We start from the raw sequence: 17,722 nt of genomic DNA, 5'->3' as shown, positions 1-17,722 counted from the left end.
CCCTAATCCAAGTTTCAGGCACAGGATTTTTTTTTCGTACTTTAATCCCCCCCACCGTTTTAATCCAACCCACCACTGTTACTTCAGGTGTGCCCCTGGGCTCTGTCCTGAGGTCTCTTCTTTTTATTATTTACCTCATTTCCCCTTGGCAATATCTTTCATAAATATAACATTAATTTTCACTGTTATGCTGATGACACCCAACTTCTACCTTGCTAGTAAACCCACCTCTTCTTTTCCATCATCTTCGCTTATTGACTGCATTGCTGAAATTAAATCCTGGTTTTCTTCAAATTTTCTCAAATTATACAGTGACAAAACTGAGGTTCTCCTCATTGGTACAAAATCACAATTTTCCAAAGCCGATAATCTTTCACTTGCTATTGATAACTGTTTTGTTTCCCCTTCTCTTCAGGTCAAGAGTCAGTACTGTCAAGGATGGCACTCAATCTTTCCAATCTCACATTAATAACACCACCCGGTCTGCTTACTTCTACCTACGTAATATTAAATCGCATCCGCCCCTCCCTCACTCCCCATACCACTGACATTCTTCTTCACAGTCTTGTTACTTCTCTTCTCTGGACTATTGCAATTCACTCCACTTTGGTCTCTCTAATAAATCTCTCCCTAAGCTTCAGCTAATCCAGAATTCTGCTGCTCGCATCATTACTCGAATCCCATCAATTCACCATATGAGTCTGGTCTTGCAGCAGCTTCATTGGGTCCCGATTAAGTTTTGAATTGATTTTAAAATTCTGCTGTTATCATTTAACAGAGTGTGAATTTCCCCTTGGGATTAATAAAGTATCTATCTATCCATCTATCCATCTATCTATCTATCTGTCTATCTATCTATGTGTCTGTCTGTCTGTCTGTCTATCTAAGGCCATTCATGACCTCGCCCCTCCATATCTGTCCTCCCTTCTTCATGTTGGCATTCCCTCCTGTAACCTTAGATCCTCTTCCTCCATCCATCTGACCGTCCCTCTCGCTCATCTAACCACCATGGGGAGCAGAGCATTCAGCCGCTCTGGAACTCACTACCTAATGAGCTTAGAAATATCGAATCATTTTCAACCTTCAAATGTAAACTTAAAACCCATCTGTTTAAAATGGCTTTTTCTCTATGGCTTTGTTTGGTTTTAATTTTTATATGTTCTGTATTTTCTGATGTTTTAAGATTTGTGTATAATGTGTTTTTTTATTGTTTGTTTGGTGTCCTTGAGTGCTTAGAAAGACGCCTTGTATACATAAAATGTATTATTATACTCCATTGTAACACTTGCATTCATTTTGTAAGGTGTAAAAACAAATAGACTTCAAATTACTGACTTGGTACAAGGAGGCAGATGATAATACATTAGTCCTTAAACTTAAACATTTTCCTGGATTGTAAAAATCAATAAACACCAACATGCTAGTATATTTTACTTTGATTTCTTTAGTTATTGCTTGGAGCGGCGCTGACATCTCCAAGGACAACCAGGCAGAAATTATACCCGGGCCTGCTCCACTAAGGCAGCTCATTGACAGGTAACAAGTTCATGTGCGTCTCTGCGGATATTTTTAAACCTGTAGCCTTTCTGGGTGATAGAGAAGGTAGAGTTCCTATATAGTCTCCATTGTGAATTCACATTAAGTAATTTTTGGCCAGATTATTAATAAAATAATGAACTATATATTTTTTTAAACCTAGTTAAATATATAACAGTGTTCTGTTAAAGCTTGCTCTGTTCCATTTTTGCATGTCAAATTCGACATACTGTACTACCTTAGACTGGAAAATGTATATTTAATGAAACAGACAAGGAAATAAATTGTAGATGAAAGCAGAACGAGCAGAATGTCGGACTGCACTTTCACTTAGCGCAAAATAAAACCCAAAGTCAAAAAAATGCATAATAAATAATTGGTAATTTTTTGTAAGAACTTATTCGCAGTCTTGGATGTATACAGACATCATTGCCAATCTGGATTCAGAAGAGTTAGGTCACATTGTAACAACATGCTGGAGATCTATGATGAAACAACAAAAGGATACGATCAAAGTGGAGCACATGATGATATTGATCTGGACTTTCAGAAAGCATTTGATAAGGTGCCATGTGAGAGGTTGGGCATCAAACTAAAAGAAATGGGAGTTCAGGGTGATGTGTGTAGATGGGTTCAGAATTGGCTCACAGAAAATAGAGGGTGATGGTGAGAGACACCTTATAGGAATTGGCTGATGTTAAGAGTGGTGACCAGTAAGGGTCAGTGCTGGGGCTTCTGCTATTTATAACGTATATAAATGATTTGGATTGAAATATAAGTAACAAGCTGGTTAATTTTGCAGATGATACCAAGATATGTGGATTGGCAGATAATCTAAAATCTGTTGAATTATCACAGAGGGACTTGGACAGCATACAGGCTTGGGCAGATTTGTGGCAGATGAAATTTAATGTCAGTAAATGTAAAGAATTACACGTAGGAAGTAAAAATGTGAGATTTGAATACAAAATGGGAGGTCTGAAAATCAAGAGTCCACCTTAGGAGAAGGATTCAGGAGTCGTAGTGGACTCTAAGCTATTGATGTCCCGACAGTGTTCAGAAGCCACTAAGAAGGCTAACAGAATATCAGGTTATATAGTGCCTTGATTTGTGGAGTACAAGTCACAGGAGGTTCTGCTGAAGCTTTATAACACACTGGTGAGGCCTCATCTGGAGTACTGGGTGCAGTTTTGGTCTGCAGGCTACAAAAAGGACACAGCAGTGCTGAACCAAAAGAAGATTAAGAAGAGCCTTCACCAAAGTATTTAAAATTATGAAGGGAGTTAGTCCAGTGTATTGAGACTGTAATTTTAAAATTTTTGTGTGTATGTGTATATATATATATATATATATATATGTGTATATACAGTATATATATGGTGGCGCAGTGGTAGCACTGCTGCCTCACAGTTACGAGACCTGGGTCCTCACTGCGTGGAGTCTACATGTTCTCACCGTGTCTGTGTGGGTTTCCTCTGGGTACTCCGGATCCTCCCAAAGTCCAAAGACATGCAGGTTAGGTGCATTGGCGATTCTAAATTGTCCCTAGTGTGTGCTTGGTGGGTGTGTGTGTGCATGCCCTGTGGTGGGCTGGCGCCCTGCCTGGGGTTTGTTTCCTGCCTTGCGCCCTGTGTTGACTGGGATTGGGTCCAGCAGACCCCCGTGACCCTGTAGTTAGGATATAGCGGATGATGGATGTTTATGTATATGTACAGTATATATATATATATAATATATATATATATATATATATATATATATATATATATATACAGTTGTGCTTGAAAGTTTGTGAACCCTTTAGAATTTTCTATATTTTCTGCATAAATATGACCTAAAATATCATCAGATTTTCACTCAAGTCCTAAAAGTAGATAAAGAGAAGCCAGTTAAACAAATGAGACAAAAATATTATACTTGGTCATTTATTTATTAAGGAAAATGATCGAATATTACATATTTGTGAGTGGCAAAAGTATGTGAACCTCTAGGATTACCAGGTTTAGCAGTTTGAAGGTGAAATTAGAGTCTGGTGTTTTCAATCAATGGAATGACAATCAGGTGTGAGTGGGCACCCTGTGTTATTTAAAGAACAGGGATCTATCAAAATCTGCTCTTCACAACACGTTTGTGGAAGTGTATCATGGCATGAACAAAGGAGATTTTTGAGGACATCAGAAAAAGAGTTGTTGATGCTCATCGAAATAAAAGAAAGAGTAGGACAGCTGCTGTACAGGTTTTTAAATGTTTGAAGTGCTGCGTGAGATGCTGATCGAGCAAAGAGGAGGTAAAACAAAAACTGTTTTTGTTTCCCATTGTGTCACCATTTAAGAGGCGGTTTCAGAGGAGCGATCACGTCTCCTTGGGGTGCACTCAGCTCCCTTCTTCACAACGTGAGCGGCAGAGACGTGAAGTGGCTGGCACGTAACACGGGCCGGGGGGTTGGCGAGCGAAACGAGCAGAGGGTGAACCCCCTAGTGTGTGTGTGTGTGTGAGTGGTGGCTCTGAGGCTAGGGATCTGCACTGGCAATCGGAAGGTTGCCGGTTCGAATCCCATAAATGCCAATAGGGACTCTGCTCTGTTGGGCCCTTCAGCAAGGTCCTTAACCTGCAATTGCTGAACGCTTTGAGTAGTGAGAAAAGCGCTATATAAATGCAAAGAATTATTATTATTATTATATATATATATATATATATATATATATATATATATATATAATATTGTGGAACGAGCCCCGGACACACAGGCAGACATGTTCTTTTGCACCACCACACGTTTATTTACACTATTACTATTATTTACAATGTCCAAAAGTGCTCCACAAACCCCAATCTTCCCCAAAGTCCAGGCAAACCACACTGCCTCCTCTTCGGACCGCCTCCTTCTCTCTCTCTCTCTCTCTCTGACCTCGTCCTGCTTCCACCCGACTCCAGCCTTGAATGAAGGGAGACGGCCCCTTTTATCCATACCCGGATGTACTCCAGGTGTGCACCGGCAATCTTCCAACGACACGCCCCAGTGTGGCGGAATTGCCGGCTGTCACCCCGGAAGCACTCCGGGTGTTCCCTCTCTTCTTCCCCCCCAGCATTTCCTGGTATGGCGGAAGTGCTGTGGTCCAGGGTCCTCTAGGCATGGGGATGCCCCCTGGCGGTGACCACGGACCCCTACAGGGTTGAGCTTCCAAGCCCTGTACCCGTGGCCCCCAATACAACCAGGGCGGTCGCCCCCTCATGGTCTGGAGGAGGCATGAGCCCTCCTCCTGTCTCCCTGTAGGAACCCCAGCCGGGTGCCACAATATATATATATATATATATATATATATATATATAATATCATGCCATTCGTAGTCTGAATCACAATCTGATTGTATGGGTGGTTACTTACCAGGTAACACTTGTGGTTGGTCTGCAAGTCGGCAGACATCCGCCAGGGTGCCCTCTTCAGTTGCAAGAAGTAGACCATAGAATGTTGCATAATTTACTGTCAAATAATGCAAAGATTCACCCTAATTCTGGGCTCATCAGGCGTACACACTCACTGCACCCCTTCTCGGGGATCGAACTTGCGTTGCTCTTGGATGGTGCTCTGTATCAACATTCACCGTACTTTTTGATCACACTTCGTACCACTTTTTCCATTGTTCAAACCCGTTCTGAAACTCTTAAAAAATGTTAGCCTTCAGTGCTTCCGCCATTTGCTTCTTGACCTCCTCAGCATCCTGAAAACGCTTTCCTTTAAGGTTCCTCTTCATTCTTGGAAATAAGACAAAATCGCAGGGTACGAGGTCCAGGGGAGTAGGGTGGAGGGGGGACTGTTTTCAACCTGTTTTTCATGAGAATCTGCTGCACACTTAATGCTGTGTGGGTGGGAGCGTCGTTGTGATGCAGAAGCCACTCGCCTGATCACCGCAATTCAGGTCGTTTTCTCCGCACAGCATCACGCAATCTCTTGAGCACTTTAAAGGTTAAAATCCTTGCCTGGCTCAAAGCTTCTTTTTTGAAAGTCTTTTGAAGCATTGTGATAGCTTCTGCTGCTTTTTTCCCTGAATGATGCAAACACGTTATTCTTTCAAGTCTTCCATCACAAAATCAACAAAAACGGTAACAGAGGCTCAAGTAAAAAATATTACACTCACCTTACAGACCTTTCTTTCACCAAGGACGCCACTTGGCCAAATGATGCAGATGGCAGTTTAGTACACATACCTAGCCGGCAAACGTCAGAACTAACGCCCCTCCAGAAAAAAGTTCTTGTTAATTTTGGGTACAAACTGACTTACCACCACCTGATTAGCCATTTTGGAGGAGCAGACCACTTGTGTTAAACCGGTATATTTGAAATGGGCACAGAGTGTATGATAAAGCTCAGAATTGTGCAGGTGCACACATTGTGCACGAAACAGTGTTATTCTATTGCTCCTGACCTGGCAAGCGATAAGATTTGATAGTGTACGCCTTTTTGAAAGATAGTTACGTGCAACTTTTTCTCATGTACTGCTTTTTGCTCATCTGCGGTCGTGTATGGCAGCTGGCACTCTGTGCCCAGTATATTTATTTAATGCTACTATAAAGTCTGCTTCTTCTCTTCATAGGGCCCTTGAAATCCTAAAGGGCAGAGGACACCGTTCTTCCTCAGTTGGACTATCAGTGGCTGATGTGGTTCATAGTATACTGCTGGATCAAAGACGTGTTCACTCAGTTAGCACCTTGGCAAAGGTATGAACAATTTCTTTTATTTTCTCCCAAACAAAACTGAGCTTTTAAATGGCATTTACAACATCTGGTATGCTTTAGGTGCGTGATGAAAATGTGTCATGAGAATAATATTTCATCTTTGACCTAACAAATAGTGGAACCCTGATACCCAAAGCCTGTCAGCAGAAAAGAGGATGTTGCAGTGTCCATATTAAAATCTTTTCTTTCCACTCTTCATTAAGCTTCACTATTACTTCATGTCTTTTATTCATCATCACTTTCATTCTTTCTCACCCTTTTTTCATTTTTAGAACAATCGCTCACCTGTATTTTAATTTTCAAACTCCATCTTACTTGGAATAGTTGTCAAGAACCGCTAAAGTGTTAAAAATATTTGTATCCAGATTTGTTGAAATTATTTTTTTAGGTTTTTGATGGATTGTTATTTATTCGTTCCCTATGATTGGCACCCTGAGTTGGTTCCCGTCTTACTCTCAGTTTTCCCAGGAATAGGCCATGGTTATTCTTGGACCAAGTGGGCCTTAGAATATTCTATATTTTATATCATTAGCATTGTTGCCATGTTTCATTCACATCTTTGTCACTTCCAAGCTGTTGTGTGTCTATTTAAAGTAGCTTCCAGGGCTAAGTTATAGAATACTAGTCGTTCCCCGTGTAGTAGTGAAACAGGACGAACTTTAAAAATCAATAAACAAACATGTATCGCTAGCTAAGCGGAGGCATGGTACACTCCAAAACGCAGAGGTTAAATAGATAGATAGATAGATAGATAGATAGATAGATAGATAGATAGATAGATAGATAGATAAGATTCTTTATTAATCCCAAGGGGAAATTCACATACTCCACCAGCAGCAGCATACTGATAAAAAACAATAAATTAAACAATAAATTAAAGAGTGATAAAAATGCAGGTATAACAGACAATAACTTTGTATAATTTAACGTTTACCCCCCTCCCCTGGGTGGAATTGAAGAGTCGCATAATGTGGGGGAGGAACGACCTCCTCAGTCTGTCAGTGGAGCAGGACGGTGACAGCAGTCTGTCGCTGAAGCTGCTCCTCTGTCTGGAGATGATACTGTTCAGTGGATTCTCCATGATTGATAGGTGCCTGCTCAGCGCCCGTTGCTCTGCCACGGATGTCAAACTGTCCAGCTTCATGCCTACAATAAAGCCTGCCTTCCTCACCAGTATGTTTAGGTGTGAGGTGTCCTTTTTTATGCTACCTCCCCAGCACACCACTGTGTAGAAGAGGACGCTCGCCACAACCGTCTGATAGAACTTCTGCAGCATCTTATTGCAGATGTTGAAAGATGCCAACCTTCTAAGGGAGTATAGTCGGCTCTGTCCTCTCTTGCACATAGCATCAGTATTGGCAGTCCAGTACAATTTATCATTCAGCTGCACTCCCAGGTATTTATAGGTCTGCACCCTCTGCATACAGTCACCTCTGATAATCATAGGGTCCAGGAGGGGCCTGGGCCTCCTAAAATCCACCACCAGCTCCTTGGTTTTGCTGGTGTTCAGTTATAGGTGATTTTAGTCGCACCATTTAACAAAGTCCTTGATTAGGTTCCTATACTCCTCCTCCTGCCCACTCCTGATGCAGCCCACGATAGCGGTGTCGTCAGCGAACTTTTGCACGTGGCAGGACTCAGAGTTGTATTGGATATCCAATGTATATAGGCTGAACAGGACCGGAGAAAGTACAGTCCCTTGCGGCGCTCCTGTGTTGCTGACCACAATGTCAGGCCTGCAGTTCCCGAGACGAACATACTAAGGTCTGTCTGTAAGATAGTCCACGATCCATGCCACCAGGTATGAATCTACTCTCATCTCTGTCAGCTTGTCCCTAAGGAGCAGAGGTTGGATGGTGTTGAAGGCGTTAGACCAGTGTTTCCCAACCTCGGTCCTGTGGCCCCTCTGTGGCTGCAGGTTTTTGTTCCAACCAGATTCCTAATCAGTGACAACATCTAATAGCACTGATCTCATTTAATTAGCTGGTATTATTTTTCTTTTATTCTACATTCAGAAAAGCACAGCAGCATGATTTTTACATTTATAAGATATTTAGAAATATTTCTGCTTTTGTTATAGATTTAAAGGCTTAACTCTTTTGTTGATTTCATTATATTTTGCCCTTTCTCTGTGCAGTTTTCCCCTTCGCTGTATCTTATTAATGACCATTAAAAATGAGCAGAGCAGACACGCTGGCAAACAACATGGAATAATCAAAGGCTGCAAGTACTTTAGCATCAGACCCACTAATTAGTAAATAATGGATTAATTAAACAATTAGAATACCTAGAAAAGTAGAATGAAAATGATGACAAGATGAAAATATTGTTAAATAGAAAAAAATACATTATTCCCATTTAACTGCTTGGTACATTTTAATATATACTCTATATATTATTTTTTACCAAACTTAGTTTTCTAATTTCTATATTGTTCCCAAAACACAGAACTTGGGAAATAACACATCACTTAATTAGCCCAGGAGTCCAATTAAAAACAAAAGCTGGTTGAAACAAAAACCTGCAGCCACAGTGTTTTCATTCTAACCATCTTCTTCATTAGTGAGCCGTTTTTACTGCTAATTAACTTCTTTTGCTTTAGTTTTAATTAACTTGACTCAGGCCCCTTAATTGTCTTTTTCCTTAATTAGTAGCCAAACAATAATGAGACATCAAACAAGCCACCATATGATCAGCTCACCTGTGCCCATCACACAATATCTGAAAATAAATAAAGGTGAAGGTCTCAGTAAGGTTGATCTCTCAGGTCACCAAAACATTTTAAAAATGTTCTTAGAAAAAACAGAAACATCAACAGATTTGGAAATGTCTGCTGTGGCAGAATGAGAGCAGCAACAAGCCATTGAATTAAATAACGGGCTTAATTAACGGCAAGAATCAGCTTCTCATTAGGAGACTGGAGTGAAATTGGTAGGAGTTTGAAATCCCAGTTTAGCTGGTCTTCTATTGGCTTGTTTCACGTCTCATTTTTGTTTGGCTGCCATTTAATGAAGAAAGGAATCAATTCAGAGGACTGACTCCTTAAAAACAGGGCTATTGAAATGAAGGGAAAAGGAGTGAATTAGCAGTGAAAACTACTCACTGATTAGGAAAAGGGTTAGAATGAAAACCTGTAGCCACTGCGGCCCTCCAGGCCTGGAGTTCGACACTCCTGCACTAAGTAGTTCTCTCGTTTGCTAGCTAAGTGGAGGTAAGGTACACGCCCCGAGGCTGACGTGTGAGTGAGGAGGGCCCCGACTCTCTCCCCTTGACCCGCTGTCTTGGATTCGCACAAATAAATCAGTACCACAAGCGAACTATGATGCATAGCACGATGAGAGAAGTCGCAAAATCAACCGTAATGTTCAAGCAAATTATAGAAAAAAAATCTCAATCTAAATCCGTTAAGTAGTTCTCTTCTGAAAAGCACATTCAGACATAAAGTCGTTGGATATTATATATTTAGATTGTTACAGTCTGCTTTATATATAAGATTTACAGGGGTACACAGTAGTGGCCATGGTGAACTTTAACTAAAGTGCAGGTGCAGTCACTAAATAATTTCAATTTTAGCCCAAACCAACATTGTCCTGACTAAACTCACCATATGAAGCAACTTTGCATACCTGTCCTAAGTCCAAAAATGCCTCCTAGGGGCACTGCCCTAATAAAGTGCAGGTATATATCTGCCCATCCATCCATTTTCTATAGCTTATCTGGGTGTGGATTACAGGGGCAGCAGTCTAAGCCATGATGCCCTGATGTCCCTTTGCACCACCAACTCCACCATGGGTTGGAGTTGGACCCATGTGGGGGGAATACCACAGTTTTCCCAGACTAGCTGGAAAACGCAACCTATCCAGCATGTCCTGGGTCTGCTCTAAGGTCTCAGGAAAATGGAAACGAGTCCACACACAGAAGTGAGGACTTAAAGCTTGTTGGCAAGCGCCTGGTGGTCAGGCCTTTACCCACAGCCTGAATGGGCAACATGGGACGACCTACAGGAGGAGCCATAAGGGTGTGGTGCATTGTGGGTTGGGTGGCACTCAGAGGCAAGTGCCTTGGCGAACTGATCCTCAGCTCCCAAAATTAAAGTGCCGGTGTGGGCCGTGAGCTAAGTTCCTCTATGGGGGAAACATTTTGGAATGAAACTTGAAACTTGGCCAACTTTCTTCCCCAGTACAAATGAGGAATTTGGGCTAAATTTGGCAGAGACCTGTTCAACAGTGTGGATCTGCATACTGGACAAACACACATCCACTTTTATGTATTGGATTTGAAGCCCGTTTTCCAACTTTGTCCTGGTTTGGAATCTAAATTTTTACCTTTCTTAAATGAAATGACTTGTTTTTCATAGATATAAATATTTTGTTTTCATTGTCTTTTAAAAATGTTATTTTAGTAGAAATCACACATCCAGCGGAGATGTTTTTATTTCAGTTAATTCAGGGAACTTAATGTAAAGTGAATAATGCTGTTTTCTTTTCTTTTTCAGGGCTGGTGTGGGTTTAATGCCAAGGTCTTTTTTAGTTTACCTTGTGTTATAGGAGCAAGTGGAGTGATTGACAAATGCAAGATGTCTCTAGAAGAGGAAGAAGCTGATACCATACGAAAAAGTGCTGCAAGTTTGCACAGCATTCTGGAGCAACTGACCGTGTAATTATTGGTGCTTCAGAGGATCCTCCATCCTGCTGTTTGTGCATCATGAGTCTTAAAACAGATTGCCATTGGGAGTCGTCATTTGAAAACAAAAAAAAACCCGAGTTAGGCGTTGCACATAGCCTGGTGGTCTTCATGGGGAAACCAAATATCATTTACTTTAACCAAAGGGCACTTCTCATGGCAGGGCAAGATCATATACAGTAATAGGGAAATATATTTATTTAGCCGAGTTTGGTAAAGAAGGTTTTTATTGAAGGAGTTGAATTGGCAAATGCCTGTAATAAACCTGAAAATGGGGCTGGCTACGATGATTAGCTTGGCAGCCTTAGACATTGTTTCGCGGAGATTACGTTGCAGAATGCTTTTATCATCTGAAATCTGAATAATTTGAAAAGTTGGTAGTTTAAATGGTAGAGAATTTAACCAAATTTAAGTTAAAAGTCAAGAAACCTGAATATCATATTAATTCTGTGTACTTCATGCTTGGTAGATGGTATGCATAAAGGACACTTAGTGTATATTTATATAATCTGATGACATGCTAATTGCGATGAGTGCCCGTTTTGGATCTTTCATTTGAACTGCATACTGTACTTCATAATATATTATCTAAATGAACATTGAAATGTAGCAATATTAAGAGAATTTTGATTGGACTAACAAATGACTCGATGAATTTGTACTTCTGACCTGTTAACACATCATGTTTGCACTACAAAATTGTTCATCAGCAATTTTAGATTTAATAATCTTCCCTTTTTTCTACTTTAAAAATGAAGTGATTGTGTATTGTAATGTATACTGCATATTTAAAAATCATGCCATAGTAATAAATCTGTATAATATAAGTGAAAATTCTGTGTACAAAGGAGTTTAAACAGCTATTGTAGAATGCATGTGCAGATTTTTTAGAATAATTTGTTTTCTATTTTGTAAAAGTAGAATGGAGAGAATGGAAAGGTAAAAGTAATTATACATAGTGCAAGGATATGTCGATAATTTTACACACTTTTGTGATAAATTTGTGTGGGTTAGCTGTATAGCTTTCCCTGTGCACTTCTGGAAACATGGTGGGACTTGTTTGGCAACCTGATCAGTCAGATTCTCTTGTTGTTTCATAGGGTTAAACATGGCCACTGTGGTCACCATTTGACAACAAAAGAAGAACAGTGATCCACTTTTTATGGGCAGAAAGTTTACCAGGGGCCAAAATCATACAATACAATACAATACAGTTTATTTTTGTATAGCCCAAAATCACACAGGAAGTGCCGCAATGGGCTTTAACAGGTCCTGCCTCTTGACAGCCCCCCAGCCTTGACTCTCTAAGAAGACAAGGAAAAACTCCCAAAAAAACCTTGTAGGGAAAAATAGAAGAAACCTTGGGAAAGGCAGTTCAAAGAGAGACCCCTTTCCTGGTAGGCTGGGCGTGCAGTGGGTGTCAAAAGAAGGGGGTCAATACAATACAATACAGTACACAGAACAGAACAATTTCTCAATATAGTAAGAAATAAAAATATAAATTTTTGAAGTACAGAGCAGAATTTAACAGTAGATGATATATCCCATAATAAGATTTGGATTTGTGTAGAGTCCTGGAGACCTCATCCTTCAAGCTGCCTCCCCCATTTGGCCATTCCACGGCTGAAACAGTGCTGGGCCAGCCAATCCGATGAAAGGACCCCTCTCTCCCACGATTCTTGCGATCCTCCATCAGAGATGACTTTTCCTTAGGCAGGCAAAACAACTTGGCAGGTGGGCCGTGGCACCAAGTGCCACATTTGAGTACCGAGAAGAAAAACAGAATAAGTGAGGGTTAGTATACAATTATAACTGTCATGTTACTTATGTTTAAGTGCTAATGACTAACAACAGAGATGCAGTCTGTACAGTTAATTAGAAGCTCTAGTCAGGATATGCTAAACTGAAGTAGTGAGTCTTCAGCCGGGATTTAAAAGCTGAGACCGAAGGGGCATCTCTTATAGTAGCAGGCAGACCACTCCACAGTTTAGGGGACCTGTAACTAAAAGCTCGACCTCCCATTGTTATTTTATTAATCCTTGGAATCATAAGCAGACCAGCATCTTGAGATCTTAATGTGCGCTCTGGTTTGTAAGTCATGATAAGTTCAGACAAGTAAGCCGGACCTCGACCATTTAATGCTTTATATGTTAAAAGAAGGATTTTGAAATCTGCCCTAAACTTAACCGGGAGCCAGTATAAGGATTTAAGAACTGGAGTTATGTGTTCGTATTTTCTTGTTCTTGTAATAATTCTCGCAGCCGCATTTTGGATTAACTGGAGGCTGTATAAAGAACAGTTTGAACATCCAGTGAACACCGCATTGCAGTAGTCAATCCTACTAGAGATAAATGCATGAATTAGTTTCTCAGAATCCTGTTTATTTAAAAAGCGGCTTAATTTCCTCACATTTTTAAGATGGAAGAAACATGTTTTGGACAACTTTGTAGTATGTGCTTTAAATGACATGCTACAGTCAAAGATAACTCCTAGATTGTGGGCTGATTCAGTAAAATTGACTGGAATTCCCACTGAGTTAAATGATGACAAAATATTGTTGTGATCAGCATCATTCCCTCCAACAATTAACATCTCTGTTGTATCTGTATTTAAAGACAAGTAGTTCTTATTCATCCACTCCTTTAATTCACAAACACAACTAATTAAAGACAACATTGGAGAAACTTCATTTGATTTAAATGAAAGGTATAACTGGGTGTCATCTGCATACGAGTGATAATTAACATGATGTTTCCTAATGAGAGATCCCAGTGGAAGCATGTACAGTGAAAACAGTAAAGGTCCCAGTACTGAGCCCAGCAGGACACCATATTGAACTTCTGTGTATAATAATGGAGTACTGTCAGCACATTTCTGTACATATTGGAATCGATTTGATAAGTAAGAACTAAACCAAGCGAGCACGGTGCCTGTAAGCCCAACATCATTTTCTAGCCTGTGCAGTAAAATAGAATGGTTGATGGTATCAAATGCTGCACTTAAGTCCAACAACATAATTACAGTAGAGTTTCCTTCATCAGAGGATATCAGAAAGTCATTTACAACCCGTGTTAGTGCCGTTTCTGTACTATGACCAGTGCGAAAACCAGACTGGAATTTCTCAAATAAATTGTAATGCGTAAGGTGTGTCTGAAGCTGACTGGCGACTACTTTTTCTAGTATTTTAGAGAGAAACGGTAAATTTGAAATAGACCTATAATTATTTAGTATATGTGGGTCAAGGTCTGACTTTTTAAGTAATGGTTTAATGACTGACACTTTTAGTGTATCAGGTACTGTGCCATGCAATAATGAACTATTGATAATGTTTAGGATAGGCGCTGCAAGAACATCCATTGCACTTTTTACTAGTTTTGTTGGCACTGGATCTAGGGAGCAAGTAGTGGGCTTCATTTTAGAAATTAAACTTAAAGACTTCCTGCTCAGTTACAGGATTAAAATTACTAAAGTGCTGAGTGCAATGTGAGACAGGGTCTGCTAAGCTAGTATTTGGTTTGTACTGTGATGCAGAGATCTGGGATCTTATATTTTTAATTTTCTCATTGAAGAAGTTCATAAAGTCTGTACTGCTAATGTCTGTTGGTATTTTGCACTGTTGATCTGAATTTCCATTTGTTAATTTAGCCACTGTTCTAAACAGTACCCGAGGATTTTTATTATTGCTATCTATTAATGTAGAATAATATTCTGACCGAGCTTTAAAGAGGGCTTTTTTATATTTATTAACACTCTCTGTCCATGCAATTTGAAAGACATGTAGCTTTGTTGTTCTCCATCTGCGCTCCAGTTTTCGACACTCTAATTTAAGAGCTCGAGTGTTTTCATTAAACCAGGGAGAGTTTCTATGTGCTTTGATCACTTTTGTTTTAAGGGGAGCCACTGTGTCCAGAGCATCTCTCAAGGTCACATTATAATGTGATGTTAGCTCATCTAAATTGTTTTCCATGTTTACATTTGATGTTAACTGATCTAAATGGTTTTCCACAATTACACTCGACTTACTCAAAGTATCTATAAATTTTGAAGCAGAATTACAATCTAGATGTCGCACTGTCTTTGTTTTAATCTGGGAGTGTGTTGGCAAGGGCAGGACTAAATCAAATGTAATTAAGTAGTGATCAGAAATAACTTCATTTAATGGAGTAATAATTAAATTTTGAATTTCAACTTTGTAAGTTATAATTAAATCTAATGTGTGGTTATGATTATGAGTTGGACCTTTGACATTCTGACAAAATCCTACTGAATTTAACAAATGAGTAAAACATTTGCTAAAAGTGTCAGTTTCCACATCAATGTGTACATTAAAATCTCCCATCAGTACTACGTGATCATAATTTATTGCCAAGTCAGATAAAAGGTTGCTAAATTCAGACATGAACAATGAATACGGCCCTGGTGGTTTATAGACTAGCGCTATAATTGTGTTGGAATCTGTTTTAATATTTAAAATGAATGCTTCAAAGGATGTAAAGTTGCCTAAATTTTTAGAAGTGATTTGCATTTTGTTACAATGAATTATTCCAAGGCCCCGTCCTCGACCAGAATCTCTAGACTTATGAAGGAACGAGTATCCATTTGGTGACGCCTCAGCTAGGGGGACAGTGTCACATTTACTAAGCCAGGTTTCGGTGAGAAGACACAGATCAGATTTTGTACTTAATATAATATCATTTACCAAAACAGCTTTAGTGCCAAGAGAGCGAATGTTCAATAAGCAGCATTTAAAGCTGTATGCTTCTTTCTGAATTGGTGATATACTTTTTGTTTTAATTTGTGGTAAATTTCTATTACAGATGCCCCTGGTGGAGGGTCTGGTTTTATCCCTTGGTCTAATTATACACCTTATTTTTTGGTTATCAATTAATTTAAGGTTTGTATCATCAGAAGGCTTTCTGCTCAATATGGACACAAGAACATGAGAGTAATCTGGACAAGAACAAGCCATTCGGTCTAACTAAGCCCGCCAGTCCAATCCGCTTAATTCTTCATTCTTCTAAAATAACATCAAGTTGAGTTTGAAAGTTCTCAGAGCCATACTGTGTACTATAGTACTTGGTCACTTAATCTGAGTGTCTGTGGTTCTCTGCGTAATGAAAAACATCCTAACGTTTGTGCAAAAATGTACCCTTAACAAGTTTCCAACTGTGTCCCCGTGTTCTTGATGGACTCATTTTAAAGTCACCGTCTCGATCCACTGGACTAATTCCCTTCATAGTTTTAAACACTTCAGTCAGGTCTCCTCTTCATTTCCTTTTGTTAAACTGTAAAGGCTCAGCTCTTTTAATCTTTCCTCATAACTCATCCCCTGTAGCCCTGGACTCAGCCTGGTTGCTCTTCTCTGGACCTTCTCTATGTCTTTTTTGTTTCCTGGAGACCAAAACTGCACCCAGTACTCCAGATGAGGCCTCACCAGTGTGTTGTAAAGCTTGAGCAGAACCTCAGTTGTTTTACAGCTGAGTGTTTACAAATGGATTGAGCAGTTCAAAATGGTCGGACAAGTGTTAAGCATGAAAAAGCAGCAGCACATCCAACTATATCAATTGCCTATAACAACATTGAGTGTCTGTACCATGATTTTGATGTTCTGACAAGCATTTCAGCCACTGGTGCAGCTTCAGCCCATAAAAAGCACATCACTGTTCGCTGATCTTGTTTGGTACAAATGGAGAGCAGAACGGCCCATAAAAAGCACATCAGTGTTTGCTGCTCTTGTTTGGTGCAAATGGAGAGCAGAACGGCCTACAGAACAATAAGAGAAACTGACTGATCGAGGTCAAACCTTTACCACCATGACCACAAACATACCATGTTTCACATGTGCAAGGACAAAGCTGTACAACCAAGCTAAACAAAATTATCACAAAAGAGCTGATAATTATTGACTTGCCCCTGTATATTACCAAATTTTGTTACCTTTAGGTGTATTCCATTAAGTGCACAACTATTGTAATTATTGAAAAGCTTCTTTATATACAGTAGTTCAGGTTTTTCCTTTTGGGGTTAGTGTGAGCCCATCTGGGGCAGCTTGGGGACGATTACAAAAACAGTGAGGAGGCTATTTCTTCTCACTCATTGTTATCCCGAGTTGGGGCTAACGTTAAATGTCAGAAACCTGCCTTATGGGGAGAATGGCCTGTGTGCAAAATTTGAAGTCTGTGGCTTAAAAAACAAAGATGTGCATAAAGAACAAATATGGATTGTGTCTCACCAATGTAGCGGTAGAGGAGTGTGTGAAAATAAGTAGCTAGAGGCGGACATCGGGTTATGGGCTCCTATGGGCTCCTACTGATGTTCAGTACCAGTTTTTGTACACAAGTTGGAACTTGCACTGAACATGTCAACTAATGGACTAATGATGTTTTATTACTTACCAGTAACGGCGTGCTTCATGATAACATGCAGTGAATACACTTGACTTGATCATTCCTAGTTTTCATCCTCCTTCTATGTATGTTTACCATTTGTTTGCTCAAAGGTTGATGCGCTTGCTACTTCCTGAGCAGCTCTGCTTTTCTCCACCCTAGCGGCCCGGTGCTTCTCTTCTTTCGTTGGCATCTTTACGCGTTAAAACTGATTCAGTGTTTGTGTTGTAATTACGTAGTACGTTTTCTTTAATTTTTCACTTAAGCTGGCACTTAAGTCTTCAATCTGCCTCAAGAATAATTTAAGATATGAGGGTGGTAGAGATGAGAACGGTGCCCATACGCATGTGCTGCATGGCTGCCCTGCTGCCAAGAGTTGATTC

At 40.0% G+C, this 17,722-nt stretch overlaps 1 protein-coding gene across 1 annotated transcript in view; it reads left to right on the top strand.

Annotated features, from left to right (window-relative positions):
* The window catches only part of uevld (UEV and lactate/malate dehyrogenase domains), a 53,671-nt gene extending 41,884 nt beyond the window's left edge, over positions 1-11,787 (top strand). The window contains exons 11-13 of the mRNA XM_028796043.2: positions 1,449-1,536; positions 6,129-6,252; positions 10,766-11,787. Of these exons, the coding sequence (XP_028651876.2) occupies positions 1,449-1,536; positions 6,129-6,252; positions 10,766-10,930 (377 nt within the window). The 3' untranslated portion in view covers positions 10,931-11,787. The remainder of the gene's footprint in view (positions 1-1,448; positions 1,537-6,128; positions 6,253-10,765) is intronic.
* Positions 11,788-17,722: the final 5,935 nt, after the last annotated feature.

The sequence above is a fragment of the Erpetoichthys calabaricus genome, chromosome 2 (assembly GCF_900747795.2).
Source record: "Erpetoichthys calabaricus chromosome 2, fErpCal1.3, whole genome shotgun sequence".
Lineage (NCBI taxonomy): Eukaryota > Metazoa > Chordata > Cladistia > Polypteriformes > Polypteridae > Erpetoichthys > Erpetoichthys calabaricus.
Note: the sequence above shows the minus strand (reverse complement) of the source record. Positions and strands in the feature narration are given on the sequence as shown.